The sequence below is a fragment of the Lontra canadensis genome, unplaced genomic scaffold (assembly GCF_010015895.1).
Source record: "Lontra canadensis isolate GAN:19392208 unplaced genomic scaffold, GSC_riverotter_1.0 scaffold7, whole genome shotgun sequence".
In the NCBI taxonomy this organism is placed as follows: Eukaryota; Metazoa; Chordata; class Mammalia; order Carnivora; family Mustelidae; genus Lontra; species Lontra canadensis.
This window is the reverse complement of record NW_022631001.1, coordinates 22,692,131-22,715,450: the sequence shown is the minus strand read 5'-3', so window position 1 is coordinate 22,715,450 and position 23,320 is coordinate 22,692,131. Positions and strand designations below refer to the sequence as shown.

The 23,320-nt window shown below is 37.8% G+C and overlaps 1 protein-coding gene across 1 annotated transcript; it reads right to left on the bottom strand.

Annotated features, from left to right (window-relative positions):
- Nucleotides 1–660: 660 nt before the first annotated feature.
- On the bottom strand, nt 661–23,221 carry THAP12 (THAP domain containing 12). Its single transcript, XM_032853024.1, has 5 exons — nt 22,864–23,221; nt 13,025–13,145; nt 9,534–9,641; nt 5,351–5,387; nt 661–3,591 (listed from the first exon to the last, which is right to left on the bottom strand). The coding sequence occupies exons 1-5, from the start codon at nt 22,950–22,952 to the stop codon at nt 1,658–1,660; spliced, it is 2,289 nt and encodes a 762-aa protein (XP_032708915.1). The 5' UTR covers nt 22,953–23,221; the 3' UTR covers nt 661–1,657.
- Between the last annotated feature and the right edge of the window lie 99 nt (nt 23,222–23,320).

The window sequence follows — 23,320 nt, the reverse complement described above, 5'->3', positions numbered from 1 at the left end:
TTCAGATGCCCAAAAGACAGCCCCACATAGGGGCTCCAAGGTCATACCACTCTTAAGTGTCCTAAGAACTCCATAGAAGCAGGTATTAGAAGGCCAGCTGTCTCCTTCCTTGTCATTCTGCCACCATGTACCTGATCAGTTCTTTCTGCCAAAGACAGAGGCTCCTCTTAGAACTCTGGCTATAAGATAAACTCTGTTATCTTTTTCATAACCTGAATGGGTAATGTGTCCTGATTTAACACATCTGTCAGCCTTGTCCCTGACAGGGAAATGCACTGCCAGCTATCTTTAAGACCTGTACTCTGCAAATGCACCGCACTCTGTTTTCTGAAACTCAAGTAACACTAACATATCCCAACATAAAATAATTCAATGACATCTCGGCATAATTAATTCATTTACATTTTGGCTATCAACAATTACACAAACCCTGAAAATTTGTAACAGGGTCATAGAGCACATAATATTTTTTAAAAAATGAGTTAGATAAACCTTATTATTTAGAAATTACTCAATTAAAATGTCATTTATATACCCCAAGCAGTAAACCATAAACCACACCTCCCTAAAAAAAAACCCGTCTTCAATTGCAAAGGTGATATTTTTGAAAAAAGAATTTACCACAAGAATCCACTTTGTCCCCCACCAAAAATCACATACTTGAACTTTAAACAAAATTCACATTTTATTTAAGTTGAAATAAACTATACAAAATTGATCTTCTTCACCAAAAATAACAGCAATATTTTCTGTATTATTCCTAGATAAACCACAAAACACTTATTTTTGTAGGTTTTCCAGGTTTTGTTTATAAATCAAGACGAGGCAGTAGATATAGTCATGGAAAAAGACAGAGGAAAACAGACAAATCAGTTGTCAGTATCCATGGCCTCTGATCCTGCCTTGACCATGAACAGAGGTGTTCAACATATACCTGCTAAAAAGCTTATAAAGTCGTAGGTGTTTCAACATACAGGTGCTAAAGAGCTTATGAAGATGTAGGCTCAACAAAGGAATGTAAACAGCAACAACCCAATGTGGAACAATGGCAGGGTCTCCCATTCAAACTTTAACTGTAACTTGTTCTGTTAAGTTCATTTGATAAAGACAAAATCTCTACTGCAATCCTTGCTTGGCAAGCTCACATGTTTCTGTCTGGTAACTCCCTGAACTGTCCATTACCGATTTTTAACATACTAACACTCCTACTACTCAAGGGTCACTCATGAGCTTCTTGTAACATTTTCTAAAATGTATCCCTTCCCCCTAAACCTCTTCAAAATCTTTATCTTCTAAGAAGTGATAACTCAATACCCGACAATTGGATACAGTGATAATAAATGTTATGTCTAAAATGACTTAACTAAAACAATTCCCAAGTGCCACTAGCAGAAATCCCACAGAAGTGTAATGTGGCACTTTCAATGCTATCTTCTGGAAGAACAGTTATGTCTCCAAAGCATGAGAGTTTAAACAGGGGCCATTTAAATAGGCAGATTATCAATGGCTAATACACTCAATGAGAGGTCAGTATGTCAAGATATTCAGTGATTAAGTGGCCTACATACACCTGACAGCTTTTCTGTAAGATGTTTTCAAATTTCTTACAGATTTTTCCAAATATCAAACATAAGAGAAAGCCTACTTTAAACGTTTCTTAGGTATTTTCAATGTTTTCTGAGTTATCCGTAGGAAGCTCTGACTTAGTTGTATAGAGTTTGATATATGTGTCCACCATTAAATCGAGATCATGTTTTATGTCAAAATTTATGTTAAGCAAAGCCAAGTTACTTGACCTCTGGTCTGTCAAAGTGTTCCTCAGGTATGCTTTGAGACGCTTTCTCCCATTTTCATAGCGTTCATTCTCAACCTTCATCACAGGAAGAATACACAGGACTTTCAGCAATGCATAAACATTAGGAAAAAACTTGATGTCAGGTAGATGGAGGGCTTCGTAAATGGTAGATGGAAGCTCTATATCTTTCCCTCGGTGTTTCCATTTGATTCTCCAGCAATGCAGCTCAGCTGAGAGTGTGTCAGGATTGGGCAAGTCACTTCTGTACATGTCAGCATGGTGTTCCTCTGATGTATTAAATTTGAGCTGTCCCATGACAGAGGGTACAAGAGATAAGCATTTAAGAGCTTTGAGGTGCTGTTCTGAGAATATATCTTTCAGTTCCTGAATAATGTGTTCTACTGTTGGAACACTTAGAGTTTCTTTATAGTAACTCTCAGAGGTGAGCTGAGATTCCAGGTTACCTTGCTGGGCTCTGCGGAATTTCCCGGGGAGTTTCATCTGAATATCAAGTTTAGTTGCCAAATTTGTGGCTTCTTCGAACCAAAATTCATGATAAACTTCAATATTTTCCATCACTTCATTTAGTGAATGCAGCACTGCAGTCAAGCTACTGGCTGCAAAGAAGACGTCAGAGGTCTGCCCTTGGAGATTTTTCCCAAAGGCTCTTGTAAAAGATAGTACATTTTTAAGAACAACAATGGTAACGATGAAATCAAAATCTGTTACTGCACTGCAGAGTACAAAAGCTCGACCAGCTATATAGTTATTCCACCTAATATTTGTATCACTATTTATACCATCTAAACATAAAACAAGTGCTTGTAGGAGGTCCACTAAAATTTCAAAAGCATCATGCCTGCCTGTCCACTGAGAATGGCAGATCTCCTTCAGTTCTTTACCCTTTTCCTCATTGTTCTGAAAGAGGACAGAAATTACATTGTCAAGCTCCAAAAGCAGTTGTGGAGATCGATGGAAGAAAGAACAAACTTCCTCAATTGTTCCTAATGCAACAGATACTCCCACAACAGGCACTGATTTTGCCAGCCACATATTTAAGGCACAGGAAGAGCAAAGTGTGTAGACAGCTTGGGGATATTTCTCTAAAAGTCTAGAAGCAACAACTTTCATTTTGGAAGAAAATCCACTGGACACAATGTAAGCCTGGCCACGACAATACTCCATGTTTAACCCCCATTTCTCAGTTATCGTAGTGTGAAATTTCACAGCCAAAATTTCTGCATCAGCTTCATAAGGCAAGAAGCCCACAAATTCCTCTCTCAGGTTATGAGATTCATCAACAAACCTCACCAACACAGGCAAGTGTTCTTCTCCTGCTATGTCCACTACGTCATCAGTGATGATGGAAAAGAAGTGCGAGTCTCTCACTTCCCTGAGAGTTTCTTCCCGAATGCAGCTCTCACAGATCTCTAGCATCTGTTTCTGCTGTGTTTTCGAGCAGAACAATGTGTTAACTGCTGTTGTCTCAAAGCGCTTTCTCAGAACCTCTTCACCAGAATTTATCCGGCACTCCAGCAGTGCTTGAAAGTTATCAGGAGTAAAGAGACCCTCTGGGATTTCATCAGTTTCATGCCCATCCAGAGGTATGTTTTGTTTTCCCATAAGAATCAAAATTTCAAATAGAGATTTTAAGTATTCTTTGTTTTCTTTCTCTTCAAGGGTTAAAGGTAAAATATCTTCATCCTGTTCCTCACCCCCTTCTTCTGCACTAGGATTCTGAGCATTGCTGTTGTTTATTTCTTTATGTTTTGGTTCCTGTTCAGAAGTTTCATCAACTGGAAAAAAAAATTAAATTTATAAAAAGGCTCAGGAAGAACCATACAAACAATAAAAATTGTATTTTTGATTGGTTAAATATTTAAAATTCACAAACTCATCCATTCAACATTCAAAGGCACCTACTGGACCACAGACTAGGTACAGAGGTTACAATAAGGCACACTCTAGAGGAGGAGATAAAAACCGTATTACAGATCTATTTTAATCCTGCAGTGAATGTTGTAAGAGAGAAATGATTTCTTATAAACTTAACAAGGCATGTGACATAAAATTATACAGAGCTCTAACAGTCTGTGCCCTCAGAAAAAAGAAAAGGAAGAGAACTAGTATTTACAGAGGCACTGTGTTGGCATTTTATATATATCACATTATTCCTTCTACAGGCAGGTGCTATCAACCCCATTTGATAAATGAGGAAAGTAAATAACCGCCCAAGGTCACAGATATGGTTAGAAGGATGGAAATAAAATTCAAATCCAAGCCTGTGTGGCTCCAAGATCCAGGCTGATGCAGCTTCTGTGAAATTAAGCTACATTTTTATATGGAAGAGGAGAGTGATACAAGCCAATAAAACATAAAGTATATTCAGGCAATTTTTTAAACTTTATTTATTTATTTATTTTATATTCAGGCAATTTTTAAGGCTAATATTAGACTACTAGAAGTATCTTTGTATTTGGATAGGAAAACCGAGGCTCTGAGGTGAGTGCCCTGCCCACTGTCATACACATAACCTTGCAAGTCCTGGACCCTGTGGTCCCATCTAGGCTCATTTTCTGATTAATCATCACGGGACCTTAGAAGCTCCAACAACAAAATGAGTATAATCGCCCAAATCTGGCACCTGGTGTCAAGCCACTCTACTTCTGTCTAGAATATTCTTCACTCCTTTGCCTGACTCTAGGTCTCCTCTCTGCAGGACTACTGTGAGAATTAAGTCAATTAAGAAAAGCACTTAGAATAAAGATTATGTACACAATACACATAAAGACTTACATTAATAATAACAGCAACACAGTAGTAGAAGGAGACAGAGAAAGGAGGAATAATAGCAATCACTGACAAGAACGAAAACAACTTCTGGTCCTCATTTTTTGGTGACAGAGATCATCTATCAGTACCCTGCAGAAAGGCTTCTGACTCCCATTCTCTCTTAGGTTAAGTGTTCCCATAGCATTTACTCCTTAAAAATGTATCAGGAACTTATCATGAGGGTGCCTGGGTGGCTCAGTTGTTAGGCATCTGCCTTTGGCTCGGGTCATGATCCCAGGGTCCTGGGATCGGGCTCCCTGCTCAGTGGGGAGCCTGCGTCTCCCTCTGCCTCTGCCTGTCGCTCTACCTGCTTGTGCTCTCTCTCTCTGTTGGATAAATAAATAAAATCTTTAAGGAAAAAAAAAAGAAAAAGAACTTATTATGCACCACACATTGGGTAGATGCAGATTCTGCTCTTGTCCTTCCTGCTGCCTCTCCTTTCCTATTCTGGGACATTCTGTCTGTGTGTCTGCTACTCCTACCACACCAACAGCACAGTCCTAGTGGGGAGAAGGCAAAATGTATGGCACAGAAGCACTCAATCAAGAAACTAAGCTAACACTTTAGTCTCACAGACAATTCCAGACCATGGGACAATGCCTACCGCACACTTACATCATTCTCACGGCAGGTTTTGGACATAAAACATAATTATTTGTCCTTACCAGGTCAAGGCCTTTTTAAAAGACATTCAGAAGTTGAGTCATTAACACTATCACTTACTTTTTTTCTGTTTCAGTGTCCTGATTTCATCTTCACTCTAAATGACAAGAAAAAAGAAAACACACCTTTAAGAAAACTGAACTCTAGCACATCACTGTAGACTCATAAGTAAAAAGCATATCTTGACTCAAATTTAATTCCTTCAAGAGCATAAATTCCTTATAAGGAAAACATTCTTCAAACAGAGATGACAAAAAACCAGAAGTATAATTTACTAATGACTCCAAGCTCATAATAAAATACTAGAGGGGAAAGAATACATTGTTTAACTTACTTTATATTTAAATTCATCATAACTTTGGGTTACAAGTGTTTGCTGGCTAATAAAAGGCATGAAAGTACAGGATGGGCATTCCAAAGGGTCACAAATCATGTTCCCTACTCAATCCAATCCTGGGGTAATGCCAGGTAAGAGACCATTGCTGGATCCCAGAATCTAACATAAAAGCTACGAACAATCCCTGGGAAGGAGAGAGTAACACAGCGCAGAATGGAAGAGAAATGGATGCACACAGCACAGAGTGCAAGTGGCACATACATACAGGGTTAGACCAAGGAAGGACTTCCCAGTCATGTCCTTTTCTCTCCCTCTAACCCCCCACAATGCTTAAATCACAACCCACCCCATTACTATTCTTGGGCAGACAAACAGCAGTACCAGTGGCAGCTGGAGTTAGCAGGGTACCTGCTAGGCATCATGGAAACATGATACTGCTAACAAGAAATGTCAACAGGCTAGCCAATCTGGAACATTCCCTCATTAACCTGTGAGTTGCAATTGCAAGGATGGCAGGCAGATCTGGAAGAGTATGTCTGCAATAAGGTATTTGAGGTTCCCAAGGGACAGAATATGGGGAAATGATAGCTATAGGATGGGGAGTTGCTGAGCATCTTACCCCTGGTACGTATTACTAAGAAGAATGCTGATGTGGAGGACTGTTGTGGAGTGTCAGTGTTCATCTAAGAGAAGTCCCAGAAAAACAAATAAATAGAAGGAAAGAAATGCATGAAGAAATAAAAACTGAGGACTTCTCAGAACTTAAAGATGTAAATCCAGATAATTAAAAAAACCATCTAGACCCTGTTTAGCAAAAATTCAAAATGTCAAATATAAGGAAAAAAAAAACTAAAGACTTTGAGGGAGAAAAGCAGATCATCTAAAAAGGAGCAAGAATCAGGCTGGCATCAGACTTCAATAGCAATAACAGATGCAAAAACTAGAAAGAATCAGTATTGCACAGACTGTACATATCCTCTTATGTATCATTTAATTATAACACTCCAAATAAAAATTACAGTAAGGTTTTAAAAATATAAATCCTGTAAACCAAAAACAAAAATAATCCTATGTTAACGGAATAGGGGAATTGACAAAACACTTCTGGTTACTGAATGAAAGCACTACATGTCTAAAATTGTGGGATACAACTAAAACACACTTGGACATTTACAGCTTGAATATACATACATATGAACTAAACATTCAAGAAGCCAGAAAAAGAGCTAAAAAGTAAATCCCTCAAATCAAGAAGAAATCAATAAAATAGCTCAGAAGTGCAGATATCATTGATAAAACTAACCACTATTTTTTTGCAGACTATTAAAATAATCTTAGGTTCAGAAAAAAACAAGCATTCCAAAATCCTAGCTGCAGTTCATAAACTCTTGAGAACAAATGAAACACAAGAAGAGAAAACCAATAAATAAATCAAAATGGCAATCAAAATATTCCCTCACCTACCCCAAGCCCTCTGTTTTATGGTTTAACTTTCAGGAGCAGACAGCATATATATATACACCTTACATTAAGTTTCTCTAGAAAAATTAAGAGGAAAAAAAGGAAAGCTATACAACTAATTTTATAAGGCTAATAGAGCCTTGATATCATAACTGGGTAAGAGGAGCACACAAAAAGAAAATCAGAGGACAACACGTAAAATTATAAATGCAAAATCCTAAATAAAACATTAACTAACTAAATCAAACAAATGAAGAGAGATATACTGCAATCAATTAGGGTTCATCACAGGAATGCAAAGATGGTTCAACATTAGAAAATCCATAAATGTTGTTCACTGCTTTAAAAAAAAATCGTGAACTTTTCTACTCAACAGATGCAGTGAAATCTTCTGATAAGTTCAACAAGGTATGATAAAAATTCTGAACATGAGGACAAAAAGGGAATAAAAGGAATTTCCTTAACTTCATAAAAATTATTTAACAATATCAACAACAAAAGGCACATTTAATGCCACAAATGTACCAGCTGTGACATTCCTGGGATTGTTCAACACAGCACTCTTAGGGGTCTGGACTCAACAGGAACACAGGCAACAGAAAAATTTTAATTATGAGGATAGGAAGAAGAGGCAAATCTGGAGGATGATATACAATCAATCACACAGAAAACTTGGTGGACTATTAGGATTAATAAAAAGGGGTCTTCAAAATTGCTAGAAACAATCTCAACCAGAATACATAATCTATACCAAAAATAACTATAGTGTATTTAGGAAGTAATTTAAGGAAGAATGTACATATTGTTCTCTTTTAAAGAACTGCAGCAAAAACCCTGATTTTTTTCTATTTTTTTTACTTTGTGTACTCCTAAAAGTATTTTTAAAATTTTTAATTTATTTTAAAGATTTTATTTATCTGAGAGAGAGTGCACAAGCCAGAGCCAGAGTGGGGTGGGAGGGGGTAGAAGGAAAAGCAGACTCCCCACTGAGCAGGGAGCCCGAATCAGGGCTCAATCCCAGGACCCTGAAATCATGACCTGAGCCAAAGAGAGGCTTAACCAACTGAACCATCCAGGTGCCCCTAAAAGTATTCAAAGAACTAGTATTTAGTTTTGTCAATAACTGCTATTACTTGATAGCTGTTTTTTTCTGTTTATTGACAGGACTAATTAATACTGCAAAGATGGTAATTCAAAGCATTCATGATGAAAATCCCCATACAATTTCTATAACCTGACAAAAAGAATTCTCAAATTCATCTGGAGGGATAAAGGTCCACAAACAGCTAAGACAATTTTGAAAAAGAAGAGTTAAGAAATCACTGTATTTGAAAGCAAGATATATTATAAAGCTATGGTAATAAAGACATACAAACTCCAAATCAATGAAAGATATAAATATGAAAGGTAAACATAGAAACAGAAAAAATGAGGAATATTAGATAAATGTTGTCTTTAAAAAGCACACAGCAGGCAGAATGAAATGACAAATATTAAATACACTAGCATGGATACCAAAAAGAGAGGAAATGAGAACAGTAATACCGGAAGGAGGAAGAAAAAATACAATAAGGGTCTCGCCGGTGGCAACAAAGACAGAAGGTCATGGACTGAGGAGTCTCAGTAATTTAATGTTGTTCACCTAATGTCAACAAAAAAAACCAGATAGGTTTCAAGCATTAGAACTAAAGGGTATCAAAGGAATATAAAAATATGCATAAATGATGCCATATACAGAGATTTAAAAGCTTTTTCTAACTGTCAGTACTTAATAGTGACAGAACCTCTACATAAAAGTATCCATGTCTTAACTTTTATTTTTTTGCCTTAATTTTTATTTTTTTAATTTTTATTCTTTTTTAAAGATTTTATTTATTTATTCATGAGAGAGGGAGAGGGAGAGAGAAGCAGGCAGAGGCATAGGGAGAAGCAAATGCCCTGCTGAGCGGGGAACCGGATGCTGGACTCAATCCCAGGATCCTGGGATCATGACCTGAGCCAAAGATAGACGCTTAACCAACTGAGCCACCCAGGCGCCCCCCGACCCCCACCATGTCTTAACTTTTATACCTTCCCTTTCTTTATCCCTTTGTGCTGAATTCTGGAAATACCCCTCAGCTCCAGTTTCCTTACTATAAAAGAAAAGGTAGTGTTTCCTTCCCCTTCCCCTGGAAGGGAATGTGCTAGTGGTAACTGACAGCATATTTTGGCCCAAGGCAATGAGTATCAACAGGCTAAATCAAAAGGCTAAATTAGAAAAAGACTTCCCAACTTAAGTATTAAACTAATTGTCGCACATCCATGCTTCTTCAATAACCACAGTACTCACTTTCCATGCTACCTTTGAAATAAAGACTAACTTGGGTTCAATTTTAACATGAACACATCTATATTTGATTTCATAGTATTATGGGGCATGGGAAAGCCAAAACTATATTGACATACCAATTCTTTTATTCGTTTTCTGTGTCTACTATGTGGATTGTTCAAATGACTGGTAAGATCAAATATTGTTGGTATTGCATTATCTCGAAGAACTGTCCTATAAGGACTCTGAAAAAGAAAAATATGTTAACTCAGAGACAGTCTGTAAGAATGTATTACACATAAAAGAAAATGCTATGTTAATGACTTCCCCAGTACTCCTTCAACTCCAGCTCTGAAGTGTAGAGACTTGCAGAATGACAATGTCAGTCCAGAAGAGCTTATTATTTCTAACTCTTTTTGCATTTGCCCTTCCGGCAATCTTACTATTAAAAAAAAAAAAAAAAAAAAAAAAAGGAACGGAACTGATGGTATGCATAAAAAATTAAATGTATTTGCATCTTGCATATCTACTTCTAATTCATCCTCCCAGTGACTTCATCTATTCTGCCCTTCCATGAGCCTACCAAATCCACAGCAGGAACACAAGTTTCTCAATCTATCCTTTGTATATTCTTAGTAATTTTTTCCTTCTTTACCTGATGTTCACTCCACTTTCACTACTATTACTGAGAAGCATCAAGGTATAGTGAAATAATATTGGACTGGGTCGGACCCAGGAGACCCAGGAACTAGTCCAAATTCTACCAGTTACTCACTGTAAGATCCTGTTCAAATACTTTCCCTTTCTGGACCTCAGTTTCCTCTTCTGAATAAAATTCAAGTATTAAACTAGACCAATATTTCCTAAAATGAAAAGATTCACATACTAATGATAAGGCTTGCATACCATCATCTGCACTTTTACATAATCCACTCATTTTTAAAGTTAGCATTGTCTTAGGCAATACAAACGATAAAATAATGATTTTGATGAGCTTCGTATATTTTTAACACATAGTGAAACTCCTAAAATAAAAATTGACTCATATGCCACTTGAATTCATTCACAACCATGATATACATAATTGGATTTTGCAAACATTACACTAGGTATTTCTAAATTTCTAATTCTAACATTCTTATCACTGGAGGATGACTATTCTCTATTCTAATTCCTGTTAACCTAATCCGACCTGGCTATAAACTGGATGTTGACAGTCTTGAACAGCCAACCCAGAGGTCAGGTAGGGACAAGAAGCTTATTAACAGGAAGAGTAACAGAGGAATAACTGCAGTCTAGTCTAAAGAAACAGTGCCTTTAATTTCTTCACAGGTCTGTCTGCACTGATAAAGACACATATTCTTCTTTTCAAAAAGCTTTCTTGGGAGCAGTGATTATTTCAAAGCTAACTATTAAAGCATGTTCAAAGTATATGCCAAAGAAAAATAACAACTGTATTTTTTTTTCACCAAGGGAAGGAAAGTTAGGATGATATGAAGAAAAAAATACATCACTAAAGGGAACACACTATCTTGGGTATTATCTAAAGAGTGTTAAACATATTTGGGAAGTACTTCTATTCAGAGTCAATATTTTCCATTTCAACCCCATGCCTCATGGAAAACACAAAGAAGAAAACCTTTTTTTTTTTTTTTTTTTAAATCTGTCTCTTAATGATACTCAACTTCTAGTGCTGGGCCAATTATCCTGAGTCTACCAGGAATTTTGAATCAGATTGATTAGGGACACAATCACTGAAGGGAGCAGAAACTATACCATACCCCAAACATTTCACCTTTCCTGCTTAGCAAACATGTCATGACATACAAACATACACAGTCAACTCTTGATACCTTACCAATTATTAAATAAGGAGAGGAGGGATAAAACATTCCTAACGCATTTCTTAAATTTAAATCAAACTGATTTGCTATAAAGCAAAGATATTACAGACCAAAAAAAAAAAAAAAGAATTAAAAATACGTTACTTTTTATAAATACTGACTTAAAAGTTCACATGCAAAAAAGAGCTATATTCAATTTATGTGCATGACAGTTTTAACTCAGTATCAAGATTTAATCTTTAACTGCTGAACTAAGGTTTGAGCATAAAGCAATGCTCTTACTCTAGCATTAAAGATAATATTTGGCTTTGGTTGAAGTAGCCATGAATGTTTAGTGATGAAACTTTCAATGCCAAATTAATCAAATCAAACCTCTCAAACATTTGGATATCTATACCATATAAGCCAGTTTTTAATAGCAGTGTCTCCTTCTACATGTGTAGAAAGAATTTCTTCTCGTACTTGCATTAACTTATTCAAGACTGAAGAATCATGTGGAAATTTAAAAAGCAAAAATAGCTCATCTTTCTGTTCTATGCTCTGACTAAACAAAAATATGGGTGAACTATTAATTTTACATTTCTCACATTAATCTCACTGGAATTGTCTAATAAAGAGACCATATTTATTACTAAAATAAAAATGCATATGGCTTGTATATTTAAAATAATAATTTGGGATATTTTTACTTAATGTCAAGAACATAAAAATGGTTTGCCTTTTAAATATATGAAATCCCTTATTTTGGTTGATTATTACCCTCTTAACAAAGCAAGGCAAAAATATCCCTCAAATATTTGTGATTAAACTGTTGAACCGGAATTGGCTCACCTCCCAATGACTTCACAAGTATCTGCTTCAATTAATTTTGAGAAATAAAATAACCCAATCATTCTTTAGTTTTCTGATGCCTCTGCAAAATGTATCTGAAAAAAATATCAAAATAAATTGCTGCGTAACAATATATAGTGTATCTTCAAATCAAGTTTATGTCTATCCCAATATCTGAGATGATACATTAGTTATAACTAAACAAGAATATATTATTTAACAAAACTGTCTTCCTAACTAGTTTTTAAAGTGTTTCAAGTCTGCTTCATTTCAATAAAATCTGCCCTATTTGTGTCTCTAATAATTCACAGCAACGACAGAACCACAGAGGGTTAAAAATGTTAAAATCTCAGGAATTATGTGGTTTAATCTCCTTATTAGATTTTGGGGCCCAGAAAGGGAAAGTGACATGGCCAAATTCACATAGTTAACAGTAGTAAGGATGAGAGATCCTGGTCTTGATATGAAATTGAAAAATACTGATGGAAAATTTTTTTCACATTAAATATATAATTTGCTTCTTGTTGTAACTTGGAACATAAAAATAAGGGTGGGTTCTAACAGTACATATGAAAACAAAGAGCTCCATTTCTCAATGAAGATTTCACTCATAAAAAAAGCTCTGGAGAAGATGCTCCAAGTAAAAATGCAAACTCTACCTTAAACATACACTTTAATAATTACCAAAAATTTTCTGAAGGGTGCATAAGAAAAGTAAAAGTGGCAACCTCTGGTGAGTAGGAATGGGGCATCAGAAACAGGTGGGGTTAAAAAAAATCTCAGGTTTTAAAGAACACAATAGATACCAATCAGCTCCAAATTTGTCTTCGACTTTAAAAAAAGTGGTAGGGTGCAAGGATACACCCCAATATTAATAAAGATTTACATTTTCAACCGGATACTGAGTGAGAGAGAGAGAGAAAACAAACAACTCAAGCCCTTCTATTACTTACAGTTCTACAGATCATAGAGGTCTCAAAGTGTTTGGCACATAATCGATAATGTTTATTTAGTTGATCAGGTGTTTTATCTTCTAAGTCTGCTCTCCTACAATTCTCCACCCACTTCTGGCATCTATAAATAAAACCAAAATACAGTTATGAAATATGAGCTCAATGTATATTTTAACATTCAGCTATAAGGCAAAGATATATTATAGACGATGGATTCCTGCTCCCCTTTCTCTGCAGAACATATTTGGAGAAGCTGACTGATAACAAAATGAGAGCTAAAAGAAACCTTAGAAATCATTTAGTACATTCAATTATAGACAAGCTAAAGAAGTAACTTGCTCAGAATCCTGTACAAAATCAGCAGTAAAACTAGAACTTAAATCTGAGTCTTTCAATTCCCAGGACATCCTTGCACCAGAGAGGACTTAATTATCAGCAGTTCAACCAAAAACTTGCACAACCATGAGACCCATGGCCTAACATTTCCCTCAGGATTTCAACTTAAACAAGGATATGAAACAACACTGTCATTGCAAAAAATTAGTAAATAGATGTTCTATAAATCATTTAGAGTTTCTTCTAGGAACATGATGGCCTGTGTTCATTTGCCTTATTATGAACATGATTTATTCTCTACAATCTTGTACAACATGTACAAGATTAGACTGGCAAGCTCCATGACTGCAGGGATTCTACACAATCTAGTACACAGAAGGTGCTGAAGATAGTGAACAAGACAAAGTCCATGTTCTTTTGGTGTTTACAAATCTGCAGAAAAACAAGTAATAATAATGACAACAACAATGATGATGATGCACACTAAGCACTTGCTATAAGCCAGACACTGTTCTAAGTCCTTTACAAAAGGGGTACATTATACCCTGTATGTAGATGAAGAAATGAAGGCACAGAAATGTTAAGTAATTTGTTAAAGCTCACAACTAATCTTTCTTTCCTTCATTCCTCAAGTTTCTAGGAACAAAAATGCTGTCACAGTCACAAATTTGAAAACATGGGGGGCCTGGGTGGCTCAGTCATTAAGTGTCTGCCTTCAAGTCAGTCATGATCCCAGAGTCCTGGGATCAAGTCCAGCATTGGGCTCCCTGCTTGGCAGGGAACCTGCTTCTCCCTCTCCCACTCCCCATGCTTGTGTTCCCTCTCTCACTGTGTCTCTCACTATTAAATAAATAAATAAAATCTTTAAAAAAATTTGAAAACATGGTTTATTTTATAATCACATTATAGTATATTATGTCTTAATATTACAGCTTACCCCTCCACACATACACGCTCTGACACTTGATTCCCTCTACTCTCAATATGTAAAACCATGGTGAAATATTGATTATCTAACTGAAACTAAAACCACACCTAAATTGCACAGCATTTCATTCAGCCAAGAAGTGTTACTGCACAGTAATGATACCTAAGATGTCCATATTTTAATATTTTTACACAGTTGTGCAATGTGATTTCATAAACTTTTCATGTTTCAACATCTAAATATTTAGCACAGAAACTGCCTCACTAAAAAATAATTTGCCATACTGCTACAGCTGTTTGTTTTTTAATTCTTAGATCTCTGAAGAACTTCCATACAGAATACTACTGTCTGTATTATCTCTGAACTAAGTTGAGACAGATTCCTGATATGACAAGCATTCAGATTCAGTCAAGGATAGGTCGGGCAGATAGCCCAAATAGCTACATCTATGTCTGCCATATCAATACCTAGAAGTAAATCTAGTGAAAGATGTACAAGACCCTCTAACTGAAAAAGATTTTAAATAACTTCAATGAGGGATATACAAGTTCATGGATTGGTATATGGAATTCTAAAGATATCAATTCCCCTCAAATTGATTTATGAGTTCAAGCCCCATGTTGGGTATAGAGATTACTTAAATAAACTTAAAAAAAAAAGAGAGAGAGAAATTAGATGTCATAAAAAATATGCAGAACTCATCTATGGTGATTATGCAGAAAAAAAGTTAATTAATATAGGAGCTCTGAGATTGCTATCCTTAGGAAAGGCCCGCTCGTAAAGACAGCCTTTTGGCTGGTGCCTGGAAGAAACTTGGTTAATAAATAGTTAATTTATAGTTCCCTACACTGGTTAATAAATAATTAATAAATAAATAGTTCCCTACACTGACATAAAACTTAATAAATAGTTAATAGTTCCCTACACTGACATAAAACTTTCCCTAACTGATAAGATGGCTCACTGTATTTAGGACTGTGGAAACAACATGATTTATTTTTTTTTAACAACATTTTTATACTGAACAACTGCCTTCCTCCTGAGAGTCTAGAATTTTAATATACCCTTGACAGAGAGTGTCTGTGTGACTACCTTGCAATAAAAACTTTGGGCACCAGGAGCACCTGGGTGGCTCAGTTGTTAAGTGTCTGCCTTCCTCTGCCTTCTGCTCAGGTCATGATCCCAGGGTCCTGGGATAGAGCCCCACATCGGGCTCCATGCTTGGTAGGAAGCCTGCTTCTCCCTCTTCCTTGTGTTCTTGCTCTCATTGTCTCTGTCAAATAAATAAATAAAATCTTTTTAAAGTGGGAGGCACTGGATCTCTAATAGGCTTTTCTGGGTGGAAATACGTTCTATATCTCAAACATTACCTGGGTATTCATTTTATAAAAATTCATCAAGTTCTAGACTACTGACTTTACATTCTTTTCTATGTATGTCATGTATCAATAAAAGATTCCCTCACTCTGTCCCTCATTTTCAATAACCAACTAATCTGATTGTATCCAGTAGGACAATGACTCTCACTAGGGATAGTGGCATAATGACTGAGAGAACCTCGGGGGAGAGGGAGTTTGGGATATTAGTAATAGACTATTTTTTTTCTAAATCTGGGCAAAAGCTTCATGGACAGGTCACCCTGAAAATCCAACAAGCCATGCAACACTTGTGACTTCTGATGGTCTTGCATATATACATTTTATATCAATAAAGTTATAAAAATTATATATGACAAGCTTTTTACATATGTGTGTACACGTATGTATACACACATGTGTATATATACTTAAATGCTTTTAAGGATATACATAATTATCTCTCAAATTGACCACTGTCTCCCCTTTCCTAGCTCTCCCTCTCATTATTCTGCGCCCTGTACTCCCAAACTCTGTAGCCTTTTCCCTTAGCAGAGTGAAATGATTCTCTGAATCCATCTAACTTCCAAACTGGTCTTTTGCCTTTCCCTAACCCTTTCTCCACACTGCAGAGTAAACGTTTTTGTTTTTTATTTTTTCAGATTTTATTTATGAGAGAGAGAGAGCGCACACATGAGAGAACACAAGTTGGGGGAAAGGGAGAAGCAGACTCCCCACTGAGCAGGGAACCCAACATGGGACTCACAGTTCTCAACCCCAGGACCCTGGGATCAATGACCTGAGCTGAAGGCAGACACTTAAAAGACTGAATCACCCAGGTGCCCCTCAAATATCATTTCTTGAAGGAAACTTTTCCTGATTCAGGTGTGTAAACATATGTGTAGAACTATGTATATGCACACACAGGAAACACTCCTCTTCCTCTCTGTATATGGTCTCTCAACATCCTTTATTTATGTATATTATTACCATCAGTATAAATGTGCCCTAGTATCTCCCATCTAAAAAATTCCATTAACCTGGATCCTCTGCAAAGCAAAACTACAGCCCATTTTCAGTCTCCACTTTGTCTCACATTCTTTCCTCAATCAATTCCAAAGAGGGTTCTACTTTACCTCTTTTCCACTGAAATTGCTCAAGTGTATGAATGATTTCAATCCTGCCAAATCCAATGGTCACTTTGTATCCTCATTTTAATCACCCTTTCAGTACCATTCAGCCTTTTTGTGTATTTTTCCCTTTGATGGTCTCCTACTTGCAGCATTTCCAAAAACATATTTTAAGAAACTCTAGTCAACTGTTTCATTAAAATAAAAAAAGTTTCCTGGTCAAATAAGTTTCAGTAATATTACATATTTTATTATATTCTTGGGGTTTCAGATGTTTCTGTGGAACTTTGAACACATTACTTAATTTCTCTGTGCCTGCTTTGGTCATCTGAAAAGCAGGGACTATCTCAAAACCTACTGCAAGGGTTAAATGAAATAATGTACATAAAACACATAGAACACTGCCTGGAACATAGAATATGAAGTATTCTGTAAGAAGTATTATCATTACAACTCACAGTGTTGGTTGGAGGATTAAATGAGATATGAAAACACTTTAAGATCATATTTTATAGATATGATTCTCAAACTTCACAGTCTTTTTACCCCCTTATTGAGGACCCAAAGAGCTTTTGTTTATCAATATTTATCAATATATCAATATTTATCATCTATAAAACCAAATACACTTTTAAAATAGTTATTAATTCATTAAAACTTGCAATCCTATTATATGTTAATATAGGTAATATTTTAATTAAAAATAACTGCATTTTCCAAAACAAAAACATAATTTTGTGAAAAGTGGCACTGTTTTCCATCTTTGCAAATCTCTTTAATGCTAGATTCTCACATCTGCTTTTGTATTTTATCTATTGCCATATGTGATTTTGGTTAAAGTATATGAAGACAATCTGGCCTCACACCGCTATGCAGTTAAAAAGGTAATTAAAATATTCCTCTCTTACCCACATTACTATGGATACTCTTTAATACTACACAAAAACTCCACAAGTGGTGGTTTCTTAAAGATGAGTTGTGATATGTAATCTAACACCAGACCAATGAGATTTCTCACTCTATTACACTGAAATCTCTTGGTGTATCTTATCCTTTGAATAGTGCTTTTTTTTTTTAAGATTTTATTTATTATTTATTTGACAGAGATCACAAGTAGGCAGAGAGGCAGGAACAGAGAGAGGAAGGGAAGCCGGTTCCCTGCTGAGCAGAGGGCCCGATGCGGGGCTCGATCCCAGGACCCTGGGATCATGACCTGAGCCGAAGGTAGAGGCTTTAACCCACTGAGCCACCCAGGTGCCCCTGAATAGGGCTTTTATCTGTGCATGTCTTTGTGAAATTATGAATTGACCAATTTGGAAAATATCAGTTCAGCCAGTTATGCAAACCACCCTTATACAATTTATTTAAAAAATCACGTTTATCAATATCACCATCAATCTCAACCATCAATCTCAACAGGAAAGTCTTAGAGAGTTGTCAAGCTCAAAGTGGTGTATTTAAATTTTCAAAAATTCTAATTTTTGCTTGAATGTCCATTGTTTCCCTTGAAGTGGCAGGCTTCCATTCATTTCTGAGAAAATGTCTACCACACACTGGCATCTGTATAATCATACTTAGGAAATTTTAGAAAATATAACAGACAACTTTTCAGAGCAATGATGTTACCATGTTATGGACCTCCTCGGAAACTTCAGCGCACACTCCTGAAAGAATGAGCATGAAAAAGGCAAATAATGTCAGTTTTTACCCTGTGGACTCCTTGAAAGTCTTGGGGGACCTTCATGAGTGTCCCAAAAAACCACTGTTCTGCATTTTACAAGGCAGAGTACATCAATTCTCAATTTACTTTGATTATTGCCAAAAGAATCTTGAAGACCTCACCACCTTAGGGGTGAGTTAAAACTAATCGCCTGAGAAGGAAGAAGAGGGCTTCAGTTGCCCAACTCGCTCTAATAGGAGCAATTCATTAGTTCTACTTGTACCTTCACCTCATCTGGGTATGAGCTCTACTGTGAGCTGCCCCTAGATTTCTGCCAAGCCTTGGCATTAATCAAGCCATCCTCGAGTGATCCAGTTTTAGGAAGGTTTTTTTTTTTTCTTTTAACTTTAATTTTAGGTAATCTATGATCTCTCTACCATTGTCTTAAAGCAAGTCGATTCAATTATTTTATAGTTTAAAAAAAAAAGAAAGAATATGTAACGGGGATAAAAGGCACAGCATAGGTAATATAGTCAGTGTTACTGTGACAGCACTATATGGGGACAGGTGGTAGCTACACTTGTGGTGAAACTGCATAATGTATAGACTTATAGAATCACTACACTGTACATCTGAAACTAATGCTGAACATTGTCAACTATACTTCAATTAAAAAAACTAAAATTAAAATAAAAAAATAAAAAGCACATTAATGCCACTTTTTCTGAACCAATAAAAGGTACTGTATTTTGGGAAATTCTGCACTGTGCCCTTTATTAACCATACTTTTGAATTTTAAATTAGTTCAAATAGCTCTTTATAAAAACGTCCATGGAATTTACAAATAAAACAAAAAGAAATATACTATTTAATAACATTAAATATACTACATTTTTAGTTAACAATTATTAGTTAACTTTTCAAGGACAGGTTGGCAATGTCACCTTTTATCAACCTTCCCTACAACTCATTTACAGAAAAAAAAACTAATTATAATTAATAACCCTAAAAATACTATCATTAATTCAATGCACACTTCTGAAAACTACTTCTTTATTATAATTAATTCTGGGCACAGTAAAGAAGAAACTGTCAAAAACAGAAGAATCTGGAATCCTTAGTATGAGGAGATTCGGTTTGGATAAAATAGGATCTTGAAGATATTATGTTAACTAAAATAAAGCAGACATAAAGGACAACTGTATGATTCCATTTTCATGACGTACACAGAACACACAAATTCATGGAGACTGAAAGCGGATGGAGCAGAGTAGGATGTAGGGAAAGAGTTACTGCTTGCTTGGGGTAATGAAAAAACTTTTGAAATGGGCAGTGGTAATGGCTGCACAACACTGTGAATGTAATTAATGCCACTGAATTATACACTTAAAAATGGTTAAAATGACAAATTTTATGTTATATATCTTAACAAAATGTTTAAAAATAATGTATACTAAACAATATACATTAATACTGTATAACGTATATTAAAATGCACTTAATACACATTTTAAATGGGTGAATTGTATGGTATGTGAATTTTATCTCAATAAAAATGTTTAAAAAAAATTAAGAAAAGTTCTTAATTTAGTCTCGAAATATTCAAAGCAGTCTGACAGAAAATGGCACAGATTTGCTCAGTATGACTGTAGGAACATAACTAGGACCTCCAAAGCATAAATTATAGGGAGGCATATTCACACTCAATAAAAGGAAGAAATAATAGCTAAAGGTGTCCAAAATCTTGAAGCATCCCTTCACAAAGCAGAGAACAGTCATTGGAGGTGTTTTAGCAAAGGCCCCCCTGTCAGGAATGCACAGGGCCCTATAGGGTCCATAAATACCTTGACAGTGGAATGCAAAATTGTCTCTGTCTTTTCTCAAGTTAGGTCCTTATGTGAGATTCTCAAAGGGGATAGAATGCACTAGATCTAAAAATTCCTCCCAAATTTGAGACTGTACACCCCTATAGGTCATACCTCCTCCCCTCTAAGGAGTGTAATGAAAAGAGCATTTGCTACAGTATACAGACACAAATGACCTGTGGTCCAGAATCAACTAATGTTGCCCTTATTATGAAAGTGAAATATACTCTCAAGATTGCCCTTGGGCTAAAATTTGGGTAAAAGGAAGATAATGCTTAATGGGCTAAGGCCCAGTCAGATTCAGATGTTCCCCTTCTCTGCTCCCATGGAACCCAACAGCTATTCCTCAGTCTTCCAAAGTAGTTCATCCTCACCACCCTGAACTTTAAACACCAGGAATGCCCCAGGGCTCAATTCTCAGACCTATTCCGCTTTACTTACCCCAGAGCATGACATTAAATACCCTCTATAAACTGAGAACACCCATATTTACAGTATCTAGTCTGAAAGTCTCTAAATTCCAGACTATCTTTTTATGGTTTTAGCTCTAAAATATTTAGGTTACTGATCTAAATATGGGCCATTTAAGTTCATTTCTGGATATTCCTAAACATTTATTAAGCTCTGCAAACTTCACATGTCCTAGACCAAACTTTGAATGTCTCCACCAAACCTACTCCTCCCAGACTTCCATAGCTCAGTAAATACTCAGGTTAAAAAAATCTTAGGGTTATTCTTGACTTCCCTTTTTCTCTTACAACCTACATCTAAACCATTAACAAATCCTGTTGGCTTCACCTTCAAAACGTGTCTCAAACGCCAGCAGTTTACCACCTCCTCTACTAACCTGGATTACTGCAATTGCCTTTAACTGGTCTTCCTGCTCTCACCTTTGCTTCCCTACAATCTAACAAGCAGCCAGTAATCCTATTTAAAAATATGGTCTCGGGTGCCTGGGTGGTTCAGTGGGTTAAAGCCTCTGCCTTCGGCTCAGGTCACGATCCCAGAGTCCTGGGATCGAGTCCCACATCGGGCTCTCTGCTCAGCAGGCAGCCTGTTCCCTTCTCTCTCTGCCTGCTTGTGATCTCTCTTTCTCTGTCAAATAAATAAGTAAAATCTTTAAAGTATAGTCTCCCTTCTCTAAGCCCTTGGATGACTTCCTGTCTCAATCAGAATAAAGACCATAGTGCTTTACATTGCTTATAATGTCCCACACAATTTGCCCCTACCATACAAACACACACTTTACTGGTCTCATTTTTTCCCTCTCCCTCCTTCCTTAAACCAGCTCTACTGTCCATGGACTTTTGACTGTACCTGTTACATGCATGCCCTAACTTTGCATTTACTGTTTCCACAGACCAGAATGCTCTTTCCCTAGATATCTTCATAGCTGGCCTTCTCAGCTACTTCTGGTCTTTCCTCAAATTCACCTTCTTAGTGAGGCCTTCTCTGATCACCTATTTTAAAATAACAATTGTGCCTCCTCTGCTACTCCTTATTCTATGCCCGAACATTTGTCCTTTCTTCAAAGTATTTATCACCATATGACATACTGTACATACATATTTATTTGTCTATTTTCCTCCACTGGAATGTCAACTTCAAGAGAGCAGGGACTCTGATCAGTTCATCTGTACACTTCCAGTGCTCAGAGCAATGCCTACCACATAGTAGGCCTTCAATAAATATTTGTGGAACTAATAAATAGAATGCTATATTATAATCGCCTTCTTCTATATCTGTTTTCTTAACAGACTGTGAGGTTTCTGCAGGCAGCAACACCGTCTCACTCACATGTGAATTTCCAACACCTAACACTAGTGCTGGGCACACAGTTAAGTGTTGGTTCTAAATGAACGAATCAAGAAGAGAGGCCAAGGAAAATTCTTCAGACTTTCACAGTCCCTTCTCCATCACTCTTTAAATATACGTCAGAGCGTGTGAGTTACCTCAAGGAAGACATTTCAATACCCATTCCCACGCCCACAGGCGTACCCACCCCCAACCCTACCCTCCGTTATCCCCAGGATAACCAAGTAAGACAATGAGTAACGGTCAGAGCCAGAATTTAAACTAGGATCAAATCCGCCGGAGGAAATAATTGTGACTTGACGAGATAAAAGGTGACCGGACTCCAAAATGAAACACTGCTCCCGGGGGTAATGGCAAGGAGAAGGGCGGGCCCCGGTAACCCTAACTACAGAATCCAAGTCCCTCTTTTGACAGCTGAGGAAACTAAAGCCTAGAGGGGAAAGCGACCTGCCCGAGGTCACCCAAGCAACCTAACCAGGGCGAGAACCCCGCTCATCCCGCCTGCGGGCCGCCCCAGTAGCCTCTTCCTTCGGGTGGTGCCTGCCGCGCCGAGCCTCTGCTGGCGCACGTGCTCCGAGGTCCCCGGGCGCCCGCCGGCCCGCTGCTCCAGGTCCGTTCCCCACCAGCGGCCGAGGCTGGGGTCGACGACCGTGGCCCACTCCCCACGCAGCCCCGGAGCCGGCGGTTGGCAGCGCGCAGCGCGCCCCGCGAAGGTGGGCCCGGACCGCCGGCTCCGCGCCCGCCGCTTACCTGGCCGGATCCCGCGGGAACCTGAAGAAGGCCAGGTCCGACTGCGTGCTCTTCCTCGTGCAGTTGGGGGCAGCACAGAAGTTCGGCATCGTCGCCCACCCGCCGGCCGGCCCAGCCCTCCCCTCCCCGCCTCCTCAGGGCAGCCCGCCCGCCCGTCGGGGCCGGGGAGGGGAGCCAGGCCGGCCGGCCGGCTCGGCGAGGCCGGCGCGCCGGGGGGAGGGGCGGCGGGCGAGAAGCCGCGAGGGGCAGGAGGGGCGCCGCGGTCCGAGGCCGGGCTGGGGACGCGGCTCCACAGTGCTGTGAGTGGCCGGGAGGATTTACCGCCGCCGCCGCCGCTGCCGCTGGTGCACCTCCCGCCCGCCCGGGACGCTGCCGCCTCCTTCCCACAATGCACCCTGGCGCCCGGGGGTGCCCTCTCTTCCCTCAGCCTTCCTCCCCCGCCCCCTCCTTTCCGCCG

Coding starts and splice junctions, on each gene's coding strand:
- THAP12 (XM_032853024.1), bottom strand. CDS start 22,952: ATGCCGAACTTCTGTGCTGCCCCCAACTGCACGAGGAAGAGCACGCAG. Junction 13,146..22,863: donor TTCCCGCGGGATCCGGCCAG/GTAAGCGGCGGG, acceptor TTTTATTTATAG/ATGCCAGAAGTGGGTGGAGA. Junction 5,388..9,533: donor GAAAACGAATAAAAGAATTG/GTATGTCAATAT, acceptor CTTGTCATTTAG/AGTGAAGATGAAATCAGGAC.